General features: G+C 37.6%; 1 protein-coding gene across 1 annotated transcript in view; it reads left to right on the top strand.

Annotated features, from left to right (window-relative positions):
- LOC149249259 (U3 small nucleolar ribonucleoprotein) overlaps window positions 1–21,329 on the top strand; it is a 77,152-nt gene extending 55,823 nt beyond the window's left edge. The window contains exons 9-13 of the mRNA XM_089458663.1: window positions 20,092–20,163; window positions 20,276–20,329; window positions 20,449–20,590; window positions 20,684–20,817; window positions 20,934–21,329. Coding sequence (XP_089314789.1) covers window positions 20,092–20,163; window positions 20,276–20,329; window positions 20,449–20,590; window positions 20,684–20,817; window positions 20,934–21,029 — 498 coding nt within the window. The 3' untranslated portion in view covers window positions 21,030–21,329. The remainder of the gene's footprint in view (window positions 1–20,091; window positions 20,164–20,275; window positions 20,330–20,448; window positions 20,591–20,683; window positions 20,818–20,933) is intronic.
- Window positions 21,330–21,720: the final 391 nt, after the last annotated feature.

The following is a 21,720-nucleotide window of genomic DNA, read 5'->3' as shown; positions in this document are numbered from 1 at the left end:
TCAGAGTTGTTTTGCAAAGTTTTTTTTTTTTTAAGGGTTTGGTTGGTTCATCTCTTGGAAGGTTTGGTCTTGGGTCAAGGTGAAGGTCTTGGAAGTCTTCATTGAAATTCTATAAGAATATTTTTTTTAGGTTTTCCTCTCTAGGAGAGGTTTTGGCCCTGGCTAGTAGCCTATATCTAGTGTTCTTGTGTTTGCCTTGAGATCTTCTTATTGGCATTTGTCTTGATGATGAACAAAACTAAATAATGATGATAATGTCCACACACACACACACACACACATATATATATAGATATATATCACAAGAAAATGTCAAGGATTAAGGAGAAATCAAATTAAAATAACTCTATTTACTTTGTCTTAGATTTCTCAACACTTTAGAAGTAAAGATCCTTCACTTCTTCCTTCTTTTCCTTCTTCTCAGGTTCTCCCACTGCTTTGGCCACATGAGCTTCACTTTGGTCCATTCTCTTATTGTTCTGTTTGTTTAGACAATTCCTCTTAAAGTGTCCAAATTCATTGCATCCAAAACATTGCACCTTGGACATGTCTTTCTTCTTGGACTTGCCAAACTTTCCTTTCTTCATCTTCTTGACTCGGGCTAGAAATGCTTGAGATTGCTCACCAAATCCAATGTCATCCTTGACCTTGATCCTTGATTCTTCTAGAATGCATTGTACCCACAAATCATCAAAGGGAGTTGAATCCTTCTTGGAATAGACACTTGTTGCAAAGTTGCTCTATTCTGGTGGCAATGCATTTAGAACAATACGGTCCCCTCAGAATCAATGATTGGTTCCCCGAGTCCTTGCAAATTGTCTCTCAACTGAGAGACTCTCATGAAGAAGGATGTCATATCCCCATCCTTCGATTTCTTCATTCCATATAACTTGTTCCATAAAGACATCTTTGTCTTGTTGTACTTACAAATTACAAGTTCACTAGCTTGCCATACATTGCCTTTGAAGTCTTCAAGCTTGCCACAAAAGGAACAAGAGAGTCCTTGATTGATTCCACTATGATCCTTTGAGCTCTTACTTCCCCTTTCTTTTACCTTGCTAGTTCTTGTATTTTGTCTTTCTCAAGTTCAGTAATTTCTCTGGTAACATATCCCATTACATCTTGCTCTGTGAGTATCAATTCAATCATTTTCTTCCATGCTAGATAGTTTACTGCCCCAATGAGCTTGTTGCTCTCCTTGTAGAAAGAACTTACATGACTTGAAGACTCGATGATTATGAGATAGTACAATACTTACAAATTGCCCGGAAGGGTCTTATAAACATTATGTTGACTCCTTAAATGTGCTACTATCCTGTGACCCACTGAATAGAGATAATGATCCATAAAACAAGCCCACAAATAGACTTAACTCACCTCTGCTCGTGCGTCCTGATCTGGCCAAAAGTCCGTTGCCTTAAACCATCTTGAATCAGCCCTATGACACCTCCTTGCTGACTGTTCCAAGCCCAGACATCTGCGACCTCTCTCTGCAAGGCATCCGCACCTAAGAGGGAGACCACCTTTACCACAAACTCGTGCTCGTTGCCTCCTTTCCCTAGCCTCATATTTGCTACCCTATTTGAGATATTCAATGCCCATAGGATGTGTCTCCAAATGAGGTTAGAGGACACATATATATACAAATAGACATGACGATTTGTCCTTATGGAGGTGAAGTCGACCTTGACACTTGTGGAGGCAAATTTAAATTTCAAATTTTCAATTTTCCTGCCTTGATAAGGTCATGCCTTATAAAATTTCTTTTGAATAAATAAATATTTTTCCTTATCCAAATTTAGTGATTTTTAAGTCAATTTTGGTCCTCTCGAAAAAAAGAATTCAATGCCATAAATATCTTCTTCAAAAGACCTGTTCAAAGTGGAATTTGGCCCTAGTTGCCAATTTTAACACTCCCTCTTAACTAGGGAGAATTCCACTTGTCAATCCATTTGTTATCATGCCATCCTGTAGTCATGAACCATTTATCTTGTCTCATCTCTACTGAGCATTGATATAGATAATGAAAAAGAATTGATCGAGAGTGAGCCACAAGACCTTGCCACCCTCCTCTGACAAAAGTCAGTTCACATAACCAAGGGTCAAACCCCAATCGGACTTTATCCCAAGTGATCAAGTTTTTGAACATCATGCATCCTACACATAGGGAGTACGATATTACATGATGCATCCATCAGTAGTGTTATGGTCCCTATCCACTTTTCCCAACTCATTGGCCAGATGAGAGGTACTTCCCATGTGTCCCGGACTACATGGTAGGATGATATTGGAGTGATAACTGGGAAATAATAAGTCACACCCTGCTCACAACCATATGTAGGGAAAGGATGAACCACATCATACAGTGATATATCACAACCATCGTAGGGAAAGGATAAGCCACATCCTACGCAAATTCACCGAGAGTAGGGAAAGGATGAACCACATCCTACATGCATGACAACCAACAATCGTAGGAAGGAACCTACACGTGGGGAAAGGATGAACCACGTCCCCCAACATGTCAACCATCGATCGTAGGGAATGAGCATCCTACATGTGGGGAAAGGATGAACCACGTCACATTGACATGTCCACATGTGACAACTGACAGATGCCTATATGCATCTCACACTGTGGTGTCCACAGGAGAAGGTGAACCACTCATCCTATGCATATATCATCAGCTACAAGGGAAGGTGAACCACTCACCCTGTGCTGTCATCTATCATCATGGAGTATCATAGGAGAAGGTGAACCACTCACCATATGGTCGCACATAGCATCAAGAAGTACCCTAGGCCCCCAGGAGCTCTAAGAGCTCGATGTTCAATTAGGACCCTCTTTGTAGGGTCTGTCCACGACTCCCCGCTTGTTATGCAAAATCTACGACTGCGGACATAAGTATCTTCCCTAGGCCTGGTGGACTGACCTAGAACAACATAAAGACAAAGACACTAATGTTTTCCTTAAAGTAAATAGATAACGAGATGAAGCCTACCTGGAATCTGTCATATGCTTCGCTCCTTCCTTGGCTTGAATGCTCCAATCCTAGCTCTGATCGCTATTATTAGAACCTGCACAGTCAGATAACACAAGCCAATGATCCATAGAATCTATGTAGCATCATCTAATCACTTTATTCAATAGATCAACATGGTATTGAAATATATGAAACCATAACATCATATATAGGAAAACAAAGAACTCTTTGCATTAATAGAAATGGAGTGAGTTACAACCAAAAATAGGTGTTGATCTTGTAAAAGAGCTCCTCCAAGTTGACTTGTCATTTCCTTGTCACAAAGTGCACCTCTAATCACCCTAATGCATGGAAAGATATCTCTCACATCAACAGCATAAGGGTAGAATCACTCTCCAAAAGCCAACCCCTTGCCTATGGATGGCAGTAAATATATAGGTGAAGGAGGTAGTTCATGAATTCTTATCCTTTTACCAATTAGGGCTTGAGATCCACTCTTGATGGGAGGATAAGCTCAAGGGATAAGGGATGAAAACTCCAAGGTAGGATAGGATATGATTCGAGACTTTTATCTGAGATAAATGGTTACAACAGATCTTGGAAGCTTCTGGAAGAAGAGGCTTCGGGATTCTCTCTCTTTTTCCCGAATTTCTAGAACCAACGCAGGTGCATAGTGGAGCAACTTGTAGGTGATCAATGCAGGCCACAGTGGAGCAACCTGATAGTCAACCCTATCCAGTAGGAGACCAGAGAACATTGGTCCTTAAAATGATTGAAACAAGGTGTTCTTAGGCAGAAACTTTGGGATTAGAATGAGTCATGCTTAGGGCTTTGTGCAAGGATGATGAAAAGGAGGTCAAAGGATGTTGATTGATCTAGTTGAAGGCTTATTGACCAGATGTGACAAAATGGCCTATAACACCGCCTTTCCCTGAAGGAATATAAACTTGAACATATTAAGAGGCTTTGTGAGGATGTTGGTAATCTGTACATCCATCCTGCAATGTTGGAGCTTGATTGATTCCTGCTTTTCCATATCCCAAATAAAGTGGTACCTAGTGCCAATATGATTGGAGCAATCGTGGAAGACGGGATTCTCTTGAAAGCGAATCCCACTCTGCAATATAGAACGGTGGTTTCCAGTGGCTTCATAATAAGCCATGCATTCAACTTCAATAGTGCTCCCAGAGCATCAAAATCAAGAAATATAGCACTAGATGTACTCCTTTTACTCATCACACTGCCAACCGAGCCAATATCAGAATATCCATGGAATCTTATATTCTGGCAATGAATTTCTGACCATAAATAGTAGCATCACAGTGATATCTCAACAAGCAACTATCCAATATATGAGGCACATCCATAGCTTGACTTAGAGGCATGTGATAGGTGTTTATCAAGAAAACCAGGGATCAACAACTTCTCCATCTCATCAAACTTTTAAGTGTAGGAAATAGTGTATCAAGGATTTCCATCTTGGCTTTGAAAGTCTTATATTGATATCAACAAACATCATTAATAGCTGCATTTTCAATCATTGCTCCCTCTAAATATCGGGAAAGTGACCTTACCAAAATCATTAAGGAGTTAACTTCATTCATATCATCATCAAGAAGTTTACATCAAGGAGTCCAAAACATCAAAGAGTTCATCATCAATGAGTCCACAACATCATCATCATCATCATCATCATCATCATCATCATCATTCACGAGTCCACATCATCATCATTCGGGAGTCTACATCATCATTATCCATGAGTTCACATCATCATCATTCACGAGTCCACATCATCATTATCCACGAGTTCATATCAACATTAAGAGATTATGTTAGCATCAGGAGATCCACATCATTTATATAATCAAGAAATCCAAGGAATAGAGTATATAGATCAACTATATCATCTAATTCATCATTATCCAGATTATCATCATCAAAGAGTAAGTATCAAGGAGTTCAGATCACCATTAAAGAGTCCAATCACATTATTCATGACATCAATCATAGTCAGCAAGGAGTACTTATCAACAAGGAGTACATATCATTTATCATTTTATGGGTTCATATCATCACCATCATCATTAAGGACTTTACATCATCATCAAGAAACATTAGTGATGATCATTAAGGACTTTACATCATCATCAAGAAACATAAGTGATGATAAAAGACAATAAAAGAGATGTACAATACTTATCTTTTGAGATGTGGACAGCTTCGTCTTAGTCTTCGCATTCATGCATCCAACCTAAGGGATGATTGTAGAATACTCGGCCTTCTATGACTAGCCTATTCTTCCAACACAGGAGTATCATGTCTGCCATGCTAAGCGAATAGCAAGCTTTCCATTATGAAAGATGAGGTCTCTCATCATCTGAACTTTCTGTCTGCCATACGATTAATATAATGTCATATCCATATGAGGATCCTGTCTGTCGTTAATATAATGTGCCATATCCATATGAGGATCCTGACTTCCATTAATACAATGTGCCATATCCATATGAGGATCCTGTCTGCCACGTAATATGTCATATCCATATGAGGATTCTGTCTGCCATTAATATAATGTGCCATATCGATACGAGGATCTTGTCTGCCATGTCATAAAGATGACTTCCATATCATACATATTGTCTGCCATGACATACATATCTAGGGTGTCTGCCATGTCATATATACTGTCAGCCATGTCTTTGTCACTGTTAATGGCATACATACTATAAGGGTGTACACAAAGTCTCATCATTACTTAGCGATAGTTATATAAATCAATTATATAATAGCAACTTTGGATAATGCTACAACATACTAACATACATACTCCAACATACTTCACATCATATACTGTCGTACCTTAGGAGATGGCTTGGATTAAATGCATACCACTTGCATCAGATACATATTATGTTGTACATGTTGGAAACTCTATGCAATTTGAGCACTACATATAACAAAACTTTGACACTGAATCATATAAATTGTGTAACGATATTATGTTGTAGATGTTGTATACTCTATGCAATTTGAGCACTTCATATAACAAAACTTTGACACTGAATCATATAAACTGTGTAATGCGTGGATCAAGCAATTGTAGCATTTGTCACCTTAGAACAACTTGGATCTCACAGCAACATACTCACTGTAACATCTGGCAATATGAAGTATACATTTTAATAGTATCTTAGAAGCTATGAACTTTGTTCTTCGGATAAAGATAGGAGACTTGAGTCATTACAGAGTTGTCCCCTCATATCATAGTTATTTTGCCTTGGACACATCACTCATAAACTCGTATTACTATCACGTCAAGCCAAGGAAGAGGCTTGTATTATTGTTGAGTCAGAAGATGATATCAGAAGTGTTGAGCATATTACGGATCTGAGATGACTATTCAATCAATACGGTCATTTGAGATATATTATAGTGCCAGGACTAACTAAGACCAATCATAATACGGTTTTGCTGCTGAAGTAATGTCCATACATAACATAGTGATGTAATTCATATCAATATAAAAGAGTTGGATAATTCTTACGAGTTAACAGACCTGTAGCTGTGCAAATGCGAGACAATCATAAGGGAGGGATTATCTCTGACACAGAGATGCAAAGTGATATTTCTAGAGTGAGTTACAGTCCTGTAGAGTGTGTGGGGTCCTTTCTGAGGTATACGAGTCATAGACCTGAAACAGATGCGAGCTATAGTCCATTAGCAGGTAAGGATTGGTCACTTGAATGGATTTGGATCACTTCTCATATCAGAATGCTTCCCTTTGATAAGGTACTCAGTCTTAAATGGTAATTTGACTATCTTCTTCGAACTCTAGCACAGGGATCATGGGTACTTGATCCTTACTCATTTGACTGTAATTTAGTCACTTACTAGGGTTTCCCAAAAGGTTTCTCCCTCTGCTTCCATTTGAAGATTTCGAGACCCTTTTCTTCTAGAAAGATAGACACAACACATGTGCACTCATAGTCCATTTCATGTTGTCTTATTTTGCAAAGGGAGGAGATTTGTCAATAAACTTCTCCTTGTGATTTCTTTTTTTTTTACTCTTGCTTGTGCATGTCCTCTCCTGAGCTCTGATACCATGTTAATTTTAAGTAAACATGTTCTTTGCTTAGGATGGTTACTTCAATGATCCATATTAGCCCATTTATCAATCTATTCCACTTCCATTAGTAATCACATAAATCGTTGACAATAATTGAAGAAAGAACATCAACGATAAATGCAGAAGACAAGCCAAGACAAGAGGACACAAGAATATGGCTCAAGCCAGGGAAAAATCCCAAGATGGGGAAACCCTTGATCAATTCTTCTTATTATTTGAATCAAATGTTCAGCAAAGAGAGAGAAAATACATTAATTCAAAGTCAAAACTGACTTGCCAATCTCTGTCCTTGGATAAATAGATGGCCTGGTCAGAGTTGCAATTCTGAAGTAGTCAAATGATGTCTTCTGAAGCTGGTGACATACGCTGCTGCTGCTCAAGGGTTTTGAGGAAAGTACTGAGCTTCAGTTAGGGTATCACAACGACCCTAATCCTTCTTTAAGACACAGTTATACTTACTGCCCTTCAACACTGCCTTCCTGCACTATTGTAGGCCTTGAAACCTTCACAGGTCACCCAACAATAGACAGATCAAACACAACACTATATGCGGCCTTCCTAGGACATGAAAAACACCTTGGTTAAGCCTCTGCTACCTCTGTATATCCACAACTTGCTGTAAGTTGATTGCGGCTAGGGAAAACACCCCTAGACTAGGTCTTTTGGCTCTCACAACAGTCCTTAAACGTGCTACTTGTTGAATAATGTAACTAGGTTCAGTCTTCATAAATGTATTTGAATCATTATGTAATTAACATGTCAAAAGAATGAAAAAGAATTATTATTATTATTATTACAATGACATTAAAGCATGGGTTTCATGCTTGGGTCATCTTTTATTAGTCAAAATCCCCATTGTGGACTCCTAGGATTTATATTGAGACATTAGAGTCATTGTACATTTTATGAGACCCTTCTTGGGCTTTTGAATCATGTAAAAAGGTTTATTATTGAGTCAAATTAGGTATTTGACACCTCCACACGAAGTCGGCCACACAAAGTCGGCCTAAAGGAGATCAAGTCTGCCTCAAACAGGGCAATTCGACCTCACCTAAAGGCTAAAGCCTATATAGACAAGCAGTATGAATTTATTTGGAGGCATCTCTCTAACAAGTTCGATATCCAAGAAGAGGCAGAAAAGTGTGAAATTCCCAGAAGAGAAGAAGTGCTAGAAGGATCGAGGTCAAAGTTTTTGGCTATCTCTTTCTCTCTCTTATGCAAAGTTACTGGGCAAATTTTTGGATCGAAGTTTCACTGCTGAAAGGGTCGAAATTTTGAAAGTGCCGGGTCGAAGATTCTGCTGTTGGAAGTTCGAAATTCTGGTTTTGCTGGGTCGAAGTGTTGATGCTTCAAGATCGAAGTTGCTGGAAGAAGAGACTGACTTGGTGGTTGGAGGAGGTATGTGTCTAGGTTGAAGAGTCTCAAGAAAACTATTGAAGGAAGAGATTTTGAGTATGTTACGGTGACCATCAGGTCTAATGGCTGGATCAGCGGATCCCCGGATCAGAGACGGATTCGGATCCGGATCCGCAAAGATCCGTTCCGTCCAGCTTCTCTCGGGTAAAAAACTGTCAACGTCAACGCACAAATCTGCAGCAAATGTCAGAACAAAATTCCAAAACAGAAAATTTAATCATCCAGACGCAAGCCAATTAAGGAATGATAAGAAATGGATTAATGAATCGATGTCCACGAAAATAAATTTCTGTTCCATCCAGCTTCTCTCGGGTAAAAAACCGTCAATGTCGACGCACAAATCTGCAGCAGATGTCAGAACAAAATTCCAAAACAGAAAATATAATCATCTAGACACAAGCCAATTAAGGAATGATAAGAAATGGATTAATGAATCGGCGTCCGCGAAAATAAACTAGGGAGTCTGCCAACGCCAATTTATTATTTTATGTTATTTGACCATATTATAAGGTTTAATACAAAACATTATAAACTTTAAAGTTTAATGCAGGTTACGTGAAGTTTATAATCCACTCATATTTATTCAGATATTTTAAAGTTTAAAAAGTAAGTTTTTATTTAGATATTTTAAAGTTTAAAAATAATTTTTATTTTAATCAATTTTAAAGTTTCTTTTCAAGTTTTAAAAGTAAGTTTTCTAAAATAAGTTTAATAATTTGCTTAATATAAATATTATAACTAATAATTAATGTTTAAATATTTATAAATGATGTATTAATTCTATTATGATTAAATTAATAATTATTTTTAAAGTATTATATTGAAGTTATATATTTAAAAATTCACATATGTTTTTTAATTTTTATATAAATTTAATTAATGTTTAATTAATATTTATAAATGATACATTAAGTTTGGAATTATTTATATAATAATTATTTATTGTATGTAAAAATTATATATTTAAAAATTAGCATATGTTTTTATTTTTATATTTATATAAATTTAAATTTTAAAAATTTTAAAATGTTTTATATTTTCTTGTACTTGCCGTTTTCGGATCCTGGTTTTTCAAAAAACTTGCAGATCCATATCCAAATCCAGATCCGAATCCTGGTAACTTAGATTTTGACTAGGTTTTCCCCTAGATAGGGGTTTTGCTCTAGCAGAGTGCCTACATCTTGTGTTTTATGTTTTTGTGATCTTCATACACACATAATTTGGTAATTGCTTGATGAACGATAATATAACAAATAAGTAAAAGAAGGCAACATAATTCACAAGTAATTATCAAGAAAGAGTAATCTAACCCTAACTCTACTAGCATTGATTTCTCAACATGGTATCAGAGCTAAGGTCAAGGAAGATTGAAGATCACACTGTTGGCTTGAAGGAGATAATTACTCCCTCTATGATAAGAATGGGAATCAATACTGCAAGAAGCTGGATCAAGAAGATCTTCTACTACTTATTCAACAAGGTCAAAAGTCAAGGGTTCTTAGCTGCACTTACAAGTTCACTTAATGATGATAATGCATGGATTATTGATAGTGGAGCATCAAGGCATATGACAGGGGAGAGTAAACAACTTCACACTCTATCAAAGGAATCATCTTCTCATGCAGTGGAATTGGGAGACAACAAAAGCTATGTTGTTAGAGGCCTGGGATCAACATCTTTGAAGCTAGAGAATGGAGCTAAGCTACATCTCAACAATATACTATATGTTCCAGGTTTGAAAAAGAATTTGCTTTCAATTTCTTGCTTAGAAGATAAAGGGGATAGAGTTGCTTTTGTTGATGGAAAGGTTTTGGTTTGGGGAAAAGATTCAAGTATTGATAAAGCTAGGGTTATTGGAGTTCATGAAGGAAGCTTATATAGAGTCATAACACCATCTCCTCAAGCTCTAGTTCATATGGAAATCAATCCCATTGAGCTATGGCATAGAAGATATGGTCATCTACACTACAAGGTCATTCCCACTCTAAATCAACTAGTTCATGGCATCCCCAATATCAAAGAAGATTGTGAAGGAGTTTGCAAGGGATGTTCTTTGGGTAAACATACAAGAAAACCATTTACAAATAGTGAAACAAGGTCTAAAGAAATATTAGACCTCATTCATTCTGATGTGTGTGGGCCTATGTTTGACAAATCACTTGGAGGTCATCTTTACTATGTAACATTCATTGATGATCACTCTAGAAGGACATGGTGCTACCTTCTCAAGAAAAAGGATGAAGTATTTGAGAAATTCAAGGAGTTTAGATCTGAAGTTGGAACCCTAACTGAATGAAAAATAAAGACTTTGAGATTCGACAATGGTGGGGAATACACTTCTAAAGAATTGTTTGCATATTGTAAAGAAGCAGGAATTAAGAGGGAGCTCAATTTTCCCTACTATCTCGAACAAAATGGAGTGGCTAAAAGAAAGAATAGGACAATTGAAGAAGGTATACGAACAATCATCCTTGATCAAGGCTTACCAAAATTTCTATGGGGAGAAGCAACAATGACAGTAATATATATTCAAAATAGAAGTCCTCATAGAATTCTTTAGAATATGACACCTGAGGAAGCATTCACAGGGACGAAGCCAAGTGTGGACCATCTCCAAATATTTGGGAGTCCTGTCTATATCCACGTTCCAAAGGACAAGCAAAAGAAGTTAGCTTCTACAAGCATCAAAGGGATCTTTGTTGGCTATAGTCTCTCCTCAAAAGCATATAGAATCTACATCAAGGAAGGAAGACATATTGAAGTAAGCAGAGACGTTATATTTGATGAAAATCATGCCTACAAAAGATCCAAAGATATCCCTATTGATTCTGATGACGAAGATACACCAATATTTGAAGAAGAAGAAGTACACCATGACAATCCCTCTACAATTCAAGAAGAAGAAGAAGGACCAAGTGAGCCTATTCAACCTGTGATCATACCGAACACAAGGAAGAGGCTAAATTGGTTAAAAATTACTCTGAAGATGTGAGCTACGAAAGGAACCTTTAAAGAAAGCAAAAGACCGAAAAGATATTTTGGATATGCTACATATATGACAAAACTGATTGAAGCTGAACCATCTACATTTGAAGAAGCTACTCATCAAGAAGTATGGAAGAAGGCAATGCAGGAAGAATATCAATCCATCATGAAGAATGGGGTTTGGGAAATTGTTCCTAGACCTAGTGACAAATCGGTTGTCACCTCCAAATGGATCTACAAGATCAAGCACACTGTTGATGGAAGTATAAACAAATACAAAGCTAGATTTGTTGCAAGGGGTTTCTCTCAAAAAGAAGGCATAAATTATGAAGAAAGCTTTGCACCTACCGCAAGGTATACTATCATTAGATCTTTGGTTTCATTGGTTGCTACAATGGGATGGAATATCCATCAAATGGATGTAAAGAAACATTTCTAAATGGGACCATTGATGAGGAAGTATACATTGAACAACCCGAAGGCTTTGAAGTAAATAGCAAAGACACTCATGTCTGTAGACTCAAGAAGGACCTATATGTTTGAAGCAAGCTCCTAGGGCGTGGTATGCAAGAATGGATGCATACCTTCTAAGAATTGGGTTCGTGAAGAGTACTGTTGATCCAAATCTCTACATCAAGGTTGTGGATAATGAGCCAGTCATTATTCTACTATATGTGGATGATCATTACAAATGTGGATTGAAGGATACAAGAATGTAAGAAGATGTTGGCAGCCGAATTTGAGATGAACAATCTGGGACTGATGCACTATTACCCATGTCTGAAAGTATGGTAGAGCTCTGGGGAGATATATCTGGGGCAAGAAAAGTATATCATCAAGTTGTTGCAGAAATTTGGAATGATGGATTCCAAGCCCATGACTACTATGATCACCAATCTCAAGAAGTTGAGGAGCTCTACTCAAGTCTTGTAGATCCTACCTTCTATTGTAAGTTGGTGGGTTCTCTAATGTATCTGGTAAATACTAGGCCGGATATATGATTTGCTGTGAATATTCTTAAGCAATTTCAGTTGGAGCCTCGTCATGATCACTAGATCTCTGCCAAGCATATATTGAGATATCTCCGTGGAACTATACATCACTACCTAAAGTACAATAACAAAGAAGTCAAGCTGATTAGCTTCATAGATTCTGATTAGGGTGGCAATGAGACCGATGGAAGAAGCACTACAGGTGGATGCTTTAGTTTGGGATCTGCCATGATCTCATGGATTAGTAGAAAGCAAGATCCCATTGCTTTGAGTAGTGCTGAAGCAGAGTATGTGGCTGCATGTGAAGTAGGAAAGGAGCTTGTATGGTTGAGGAAGATTTTGACATATTTGTTCGAGAAGCCTCTAGATCCTACTGTGATATTCAAAGTTGCATCAAGATGTCTGAAGATCCCGTGTTTCATGCTAGGACGAAGCATATCAACAATAAGTTCCACTACATTAGGAACTTGGTGCAGTACGGGATTGTGAAGCTACAGTATGTCCCGACAGACGATTAGGTAGCTGATATGCTAACAAAGTCTCTTCCTAATAAGAAGTTTGAATATCTTAGAAGCGTGCTTGGTTTAGTGGAGATTGTTGATCTTGTTGATGATGATAAAAGTTTGGAAGAGATTTGTTGAGGCTTTGTGTGTGAGAGACATTGCCTGGGAGGACAGCTGGCTGACATTATGTGTTGATATCTAGATACCGAAGTAGGGAGGGTGGTGTTGGTCATGGAGCTCTGATCTCGGATACACACCTAGATCCTTGGGTTGATGGTTAGCAAGTAAGCCTGATAGTACCTAGACAGGCTGAAAGCTTTAGTCCATCTTAGTCCCACCTAGATAGATTGCCTTGGTCAGGAATCTAGTCCATGGCATTGCGGTGCCTAAACTCTTCATAGTTCATATGTTTTGAGATCTTCCTTGTACTTGTATATGTTGTTATGAATACCTCCCTAGTTAAGAGGGAGTGTTGAAGAATGTAACTAGGTTCGGTCTTCATAAATGTATTTGAGTCATTATGTAATGTATTTGTCAAAAAAATGAAAAAGATTTTATTATTATTATTATTACAATGACTTATTAAAGCATGGGTTTCATGTTTGGACCATCTTTTATTAGTCAAAGTCCCCATTGTGGACTCGTAGGATTTATATTGAGTCATTAGAGTCATTGTACTTTTATGAGACCCTTCTTGGGATTTTGAATCATGTAAAAAGGTTTATTATTGAGTCAAATTAGGTACTTGACACCTTTGCACTAGGTCGGCCTCAAGGAGATCAAGTCAGCCTCAAACAAGGAAATTCGACCTCACCTGTAGCCTATATACAAGCAGTTCGAATTCATTTGGAGGCATCTCTCTCACAAGTTTGATATCCAAGAGGAGGCAGAAAAGTGTGAAATTCCAAGAAGAGAAGAAGTGTTGGAAGGATCAAGGTCGAAGTTTTTCGGTCTCTCTTTCTCTCTCTTATGCGAAGTTACTGGTAAAATTGGTGGATCAAAGTTTTACTCTTGGAAGTGTCGAAATTTTGAAAGTGTTGGGTCGAAGATTCTACTGCTGGAAGGCCGAAATTCTGGATTTGCTGGGTCGAAGTTGCTGGAAGAAGAGGCCAACTTGGTGGTTGGAGGAGGTATGTGTCTAGGTTGAAGAGTCTTAAGAAAACTATTGAAGGAAAAGATTTTGACTAGATTTTCCCCTAGATAGGGGTTTTACCCTGGCAGAGTGCCTACATGTCGTGTCTTGTGTTTTTGTGATCTTCATACACACATAATTTGGTAATTGCTTGATGAAAGATAGCATGACAAAGAAGTAAAAGAAGGCAACATAATTCACAGTAATTATCAAGAAAGAGAAATCTAACCCTAACTCTACTAGCATTGATTTCTCAACACTACTATCGTGCAGCCCATTGAATAGAGATAATGATCCATAAAACAAGCCCACAAATACACTTAACTCACCTCTGCTCCTACGTCCTGATCTAGCCAAAAGTCCGCTGCCTTAAACTATCTTGAATCAGCCCTAAAACACCTAAGAGGGAGACCACCTTTACCACAAACTCGTGCTCGTTGCCTCCTTGCCGTAGCCTCATATCTGCTGCCCTATTTCAGATATTCGATGCTCAGAGAATGTGTCTCGAAATGAGGTTGGAGGACACATATATATACAAATAGACATGATGACTTGTCCTTATGGAGGTGAAGCCGACCTTGACACTTGTGGAGGCAAATTTATATTTCAAAATTTCAATTTTCCTACCTTGATAAGGTCATGCATCATAAAATTTCTTTTGAATAAATAAATATTTTTCCTTATCCAAATTTAGTGATCTTTAAGTCAGTTTTGGTCCTCTCGAAAAGAGGAATTCAATGCCATAATATCTTCTTTAAAATACCTGCTCAAAGTGGATTTTGGCCCTAGTTGCCAATTGTAACAAAAAATCATAATTTGAATTTCATAATTCAAATTTCATATATATATATATATATATATACCCTTGACGAACCCATGCACCCTGTTTCAAAAAGTGATGTACCCACCCTCATAGTTGTATCTGAAACCGTGTTTTTTGGCAACTTCGCTATATACATGAGAAAACTTTTCTTATTATGTCTCAAATGGTTTGGAATTCTTAAAATAATTTTTCATTAAAATTTAATTATTTGATGTATTTTTTAGTGATGTGTTTTTCACTGCTTGATTCCAATGGGCTTCATTAAAAACGTATAAATTTATGTGCACCCATAAGATTCCAAACCATTATACAAATATGCTAAGTTTCTCATGTATACAACAGGGTGCATATAAGCAAAATAGCACTGGTTGCAATCCATCTCTGAGCCAAAATACATCAACAAAGAGGCTCTAAATGTCCTATAGAGTCCAAAAAAGTTCATGCTAAAACAAATAACTACATATCATCAAAATACTTGCCTATAATCAGATCCCCATCATCAATATCATCCTCTAAGCATTAAAATAGGTTATAAAAAGCTTAACATATGCAATAATCAAAGATTTTGCTTAAGGGTACATTTTCACTAGGGTCGTGACAGTGCTTGGTGATCTTGATTAAATGCTAGCTCCTTACCCTCATACATGATACAATCCAGTGGAAGGTTTGCAATCATACCAATCCCGAAATCCTGGGAACTGTTCAGTCTGCTGAATTTTGAATGGAATTTAAAATTCTACTTTCTGCTTATGAAGTCCAATGAGGTTGGAACCACTTTCAAACATCCTGAAAGAGTTAATGGTAATGTTCAAAATTTAAGTAAAAGTTGACATTCTACTAGGGTCGGATTTTGTAGGGCCATAGGGTTAGGTAGTTTTTTTCCTTTTAAGTAATTTTCCTCTTTTTATAAAAGAATTAAGATTTAGTGGTCTCTAGCCATGATGTACAACACCATACCAAACAGGTTGGTTCTGTATGGAACTAGATAGTTTGTTGGTTTAAGGCTCTATTGAACCACCCTTAACTGGTCTGAAACATTGAGCTGGACCAGTATGGCGCCAATACCGTTTCTTCTACCTTTTAAGTAATTTTTTTATTTTATTTTATTAAAAAAAAGATTTGATGGTCTCTAGCTGTGCCATACATTCCTGTACTGAACCAGTCAGTTCTGTATGGAACTAGAGAGTTTGTTGCTTTAAGGCTGGTTCTGTATCAAACTGGCCTTAACTAGTCTGAAACATCAAGCTGGACCAGCATGGCACCAAAGCTGATCGGACCGACCAGTTTCGCTGGTTTGGATAACACTGGTACGTCCTGTACGGATCTGCTCATGTATGGTTGCTTCTTTCCTGAATCATCTTTCTCTGCTCCTGGTTGCTCAACCTGCTCAACTGTTCAATTGTGTCCAACCCCTCTATCTTCACCAGTCTTTCTATTTATAGCTGAAACCAAAACCCTAATCAACCAAAGTTACCTGAAAATTTGATATGGTTCTAATTTCTGAAATGGATGTGTTCTGGAAAAGCCCTTCTAAAGTTTTAGTAAACAGGGAAATGACGTATTTAAAACCCATAGGAATAGAGCAGGCTCATCTCTCAATTATTCTATTTTGAGAGAAGAGGGTGCCTTTATTGAGCCAGCAGCTGTAACAATTATTGCAAGAAGGCAGATACAGCTATCCTGTGGCATTACCATGTCATGATGGCCAGTCTCAGAATGGCTGGGTGTCAAGGTTTGAACCTGGGCCATTGTGGCGACAACTGCTCCAAGTTGCCCTTACAGTCTAGACCACAGCTCGATGGACTCTCTCTCTCTCTCTCTATATATATATATATATATATATGCAAAAATAGAAAAGTGATGAGTGTATTTTAGAATGTGCTTCCATTCTGACACTCTTGAATGTGCTAAAAATTGCCTCTGTGCTGGAAACAGCCTCCTGGAGGAATTTTAGGAAAGGTTGAAAAATACAGATCAGCTTTTTACAGAAACTGCTGAGGCCATTTATGGGTGGTTTCAGGAAATTTTAGAAACTGCTGGCTGTTTCTAGTGTTTCTACAAAATTGTTTTTATCCTTTATTTAAAAACTTACGAAGAATGGAAATAAAGCATTAAAAGATCTTACCCAATGGTGACCCTGCTAACCCTAGAGAACTTGAATAACAGACACTTAGAGACGAAACCATGAAGGACATTACAGGCTGTGTAGCAGTGAGGAATCTTTTCATCTAAGCATTGAGACCGAATTTATAAATTCATTTTTGTTGCTCTATGTTCAATGAAATTATAAACTTTCTAGATAGATGAGAAAGTGTACTTATTTTCTTCTGGTTTCCAGAAACTGTATCGTGGTGTTACCCCTGTTTTCATGCAGTTTACTAGGAAATTCACATTAACATTCCCATCCTTACTAACTTTTGCTATTTCTGGAAACTCCTTTCCTGCTCTGTCCCATATTTTTGTTATGCTCTTGGGGACACTTGGGTGTGGATGTGTATCATCACAGGAGGGGCACGAAAATTTGTGGGAATTCATTGTCATTAACTTGAATTCAAACAGTGTTCCTCAGGGACATGTCCCTCATGCTGTCCACACATCCCAGGTGTGATTTTCCTTGGGGATGCTCCCTGCCATCCCTGTTATGCAGGGAACATCAAGGGATGTCAGTGGGAATGTCCCCTGCTTAAATCATGTAAAGTTCAATATGGTAAGCATCTGGAAGTGCTAAAATGTAAGGTAAAGCTCATTACTATTTGCATATAACAGGCATTAGCTTTGGTCCCCTGGTACCATATATGTGACTATTTTGTGCAAGGCACCCATTTTTTGTTCCAGTTGACTGAGATTAATGTGACACATCTAAATGTTCATAGGTCTCCACAAAGTTACAGTTTGGCTGATATTGTGTCAATAGTAATTTGAGGTGCTAGTTTCTATCGGGAATTCCAGGTTGAAACCTCAAATCATCTAACAAGACCCCCCTTAAATTTGCATGTACCAATTTGGAAGTGAGACGAAGTTTGATCAGTGACAGGACTTACTCCCTGTTCCCTGCTAGATATCCGAACACCTTTGGTTTGTAGGTATTTCTGGCTGATAAGAAGGTGGAATGATTCCACTTTGAGAAATGTGATCTTGACCCCAAAACACTGGAGACATACCTTGAATAGCTGAATGTTGGGGTCACTGATTAGGATCTGAAGAACCTTCACTGATTTTTGTGGCACCACATCTAAAGGCTTACTCTGCTGAGGTTCTGGATTCGGCTGCACTGAGGACAATCTCGTATTAAATGTGTCTGATACTAGCTTGCAAAGCAGGCTTTGGGTAGGTTTAAATATTTGGCTTTGTGAAGGTGAGTCCCCGTGGTTGTGAATCACTCTATGCTGAGGATGTCCTTTTAAGGTTAACCCTGTTAGAAAATCATGAAGGCAGAAAGATTTTCTTATCTTGATAATTACTTGTGATATTCTTGTATTATTATTAACATCTTTATGTCTTCTTTAACTTCTTTTCGTCAAGCAACTATCAAAACATTAAAGCATGAAGATCAATGACAGAGGATGTAGGCTCTCAGCCAGGGCAAAACCCCTTTCTAGGGGAAAACCCAGTCAAACTCTTCTTCTATAGTAGAACCAAGTCAAATTGAGACAACCAAGACCTTTGACCAAGACAAAGACCTCCTCCAATCCACCAAGTCAGCCTCCCAAGATGATTAGCCAAATTCCAAAGTCAACTTAAGTCAAACTGCATCAATACTGCATTAGTCACAAAATTGCATTCCTCCTGCAACAGATTTTCGACCCTATTGCAGACCTGCAACTTCGGCCCTCCTTCAGCTTTAGTTTCTTTGCACGTGTAAGTTAAAAGAGAGAGAAAATGGTATTTTACTTATTCACTAGTGCTCCTCCTTCACTAGCCTTCTTTGCACTTTTCTCTTGGTATTTGCACTTATTATCTCCTCCTGCAACTGTAGATCGAACTTGCTTGGATGGATGATCAAATGAGGTCGAGTAGTATAGTGGTTCGAAGCTCCTTTTGAGGTCGACTTGAAGAAGGGCAGACCGACTTGGTGGAAGAGGGTTTACATGACCAATTTATATCAAAATAATTTTCTTTCTTGACATACAAAGCTCAAGAGGAGTCTATTACATAATGACATGGACAAGGACTCATGACACAAACCCTATAAGCACACAATGGGTGCTTTGACCTAGAAATAAAATAAATTAAGCATGAAACCCATGCTAAATAATAATTTTTCAATTTTTCTTTTACAGATAATAACATCATGACTCAAATACAATTATGAAGACCGATACTAGTTACATTTCTCTACCCCACACAAAGATGGGGACTAACCCTGAATGAGTTCCTTTTTCCATCAGGGATCAAAACTCATATGAACCTTTTAGTAAACAAGTCCACAAAATGTCTCATTTGAACTCAATCCAGAAGGATCAGTTATGGTTGAAATTATGACGCGAGGGTTGCACATGGGCCAAAGAACCTATAATACTTCACGTTCCTTGTTAATAGCATGTGCAAATATTTGGACCCTAGTCTTCCCTGGCAAGAATTCAGAGAAACACCTTTACCCTCCCAATCAAATATGCAGAATTAAATAAAGGGTTCCTTATCCGTAATCTTGAGCAAAAGTATAGGATCACTCCCTCACTCCCTTTTGTTTCAGTTTTGTTTTAGCTCAATGCGTTCAGGATTTCTGTTCTTTTGCATATGCTGAAAGTTCATTATCTATAACTTCATAGACATTCCCCAGTGCTCTTTCACCCGCTTTGTTTTAAAATTGGTTCTACAAGAAACTGTGGGAAGCTTTATTAATGTTGCTTTTCTTTTAGACTTCAGTAATCAAAGATGTAGAGTAAAACTTACATTCTTTAGGTGTGTAAAATGTGTGTAAAAACATGAAAGCAATTTCAGCGTTTGCATGGTCCAACTATTCAATATTGGGAAGCATTTGTATTTTTATGATTGCAGTATTTTGTTTTTATTTGTAGAAGCCTAACTCTAACTGTTCAATCTTGGCCCAAACATATGATACTTAAAACTTAAAAGCATTAATTTATTTCATCTGAAGAAGTTTGTGAATTACTATGTTGACTTTCAGGCAGCTCTTTTGTTCAAGAGGCTATGTTTGAAGTTGGATGCACTCTCGCACTTCCAGTTTACTCCAAAACCGGTATGTGCTATCATTGTATGTTTTGTTGTCTTCATTGACATTGTAAAGCTTCTTTAATAATTCTTATAGTTAAATTAGGAATTAATTTGGGAATTGCATTCTTTGTTGGCAGGTTATTGAAGATATGTCCATACAAGCAAATGTCCCTGCTCTTGCAATGGAAGAGGTTGCTGGAACTGACATTTGTCTAGGCTGGCTATTAGTAATGTGAAAATTGTTCATGATATCTGACTGCATTGTGATTTTTATATCTGACTGCATTGTGTCTTTTATATCTGTGGACAGATAGCTCCTGTGGCCATTTCAGAGGCATCTATGCTTGCTCCCGAAGAGTTATTTACAGGTGAAGGGCCTGTTAAAGATGAAGGTGAGTTGACCAGGGAGGATAGGAAACGTCTGCGAGCAAGGAAAAAGCACAAGCGTAAAGGTATTGAATACATTCTATGGCATATGATACACAAAAAAAATCTGTGAATGAGAAGTAAACTTCTGTTGACATTATTCAAATTTTGATCTGTAGCTGAAAAAGGAAACAAGGTAATCAAAACCAAAGTGCAGATTATCTCCAAAGACCACGGTGAAAAGCAAGGATATAAGAAAAATAAAGCAAAAGACCAAAAGCTTGCTCAAACACACTATGGAAAGTCATCAAAGGTACTTGGCTTTTATAGGCTATCAGTCTGCCTTTCATTCTCATCATTGTTTATGTTGATATTCTGTAAAGTTAGTCTATACGATTTGTATAATTGCCGTACCTTTGTTTTGTTTAGGTCTTCTCTGACCTTGATCAGGCAAAAGATAAAGCTGCATCAAAGTTATCACAGCATAAAACAGACATGCCACATCCTTCCTTCCTGAAGTTATAAATACAGGAACGTTGGATATTAGCACACATTTTATCATACTTCATAATGTACAAGTATCATGGGGTTAGGAAGCTGTTGCTTGCACAGGTGACTCTGATTCTGAGTCGATCTACTTTCCTGTAGTTCTTTTGTTCTCAACTTTGAAAATATCTTTCCCAGTCTCATTTTTGGGAGCCAATGCTTCGGTTATTTTGAGTGTACACTGTTGAAGTTGCCAAGTCAACCATTTTACCATACATGATCTGAAGTTCATGTTGTCTGTTCCTTCAATTGTAGTGGAAAGGATCAGTTTGCCGTGCATATTGTCTTAAAATGGTGAACGGGAATAGGAGGATAACTTTCTATGTTCAGAGAAGCATCAATTTTGTTTATCCAAATTCAGATAACCTCAAAGCAGCGATTCAAATTTAGAGAGAATCTAACTATTAATTTCCTCCAACATAAACCTATCATGCACTTCTAACATCCCGTTAAAACCATCAGGGCAGCTATTGATTTTTTCACTTATCATAATGCTTACAATGCAGCACTGTATATTTCTTCCTTTTTTGAATCTGAAGCTAATGTTTAAACACGATTTGTGATACAACCTGAATCTTCTATTGTTGTTGCTTGGACAAGCATACATCTTTAATGTCATCATCTGTACTGTTGGACATTGGATAAACGAATGCTCCCCGTGTGTTTCGCG

The sequence above is a fragment of the Pinus tabuliformis genome, chromosome 7 (genome assembly GCF_031772625.1).
Source record: "Pinus tabuliformis cultivar Carrire ecotype Pingquan chromosome 7, CPIR1, whole genome shotgun sequence".
In the NCBI taxonomy this organism is placed as follows: domain Eukaryota; kingdom Viridiplantae; phylum Streptophyta; class Pinopsida; order Pinales; family Pinaceae; genus Pinus; species Pinus tabuliformis.
The sequence above is the reverse complement of the archived record's forward strand: the minus strand, read 5'-3'. Positions and strand labels throughout refer to the sequence as shown.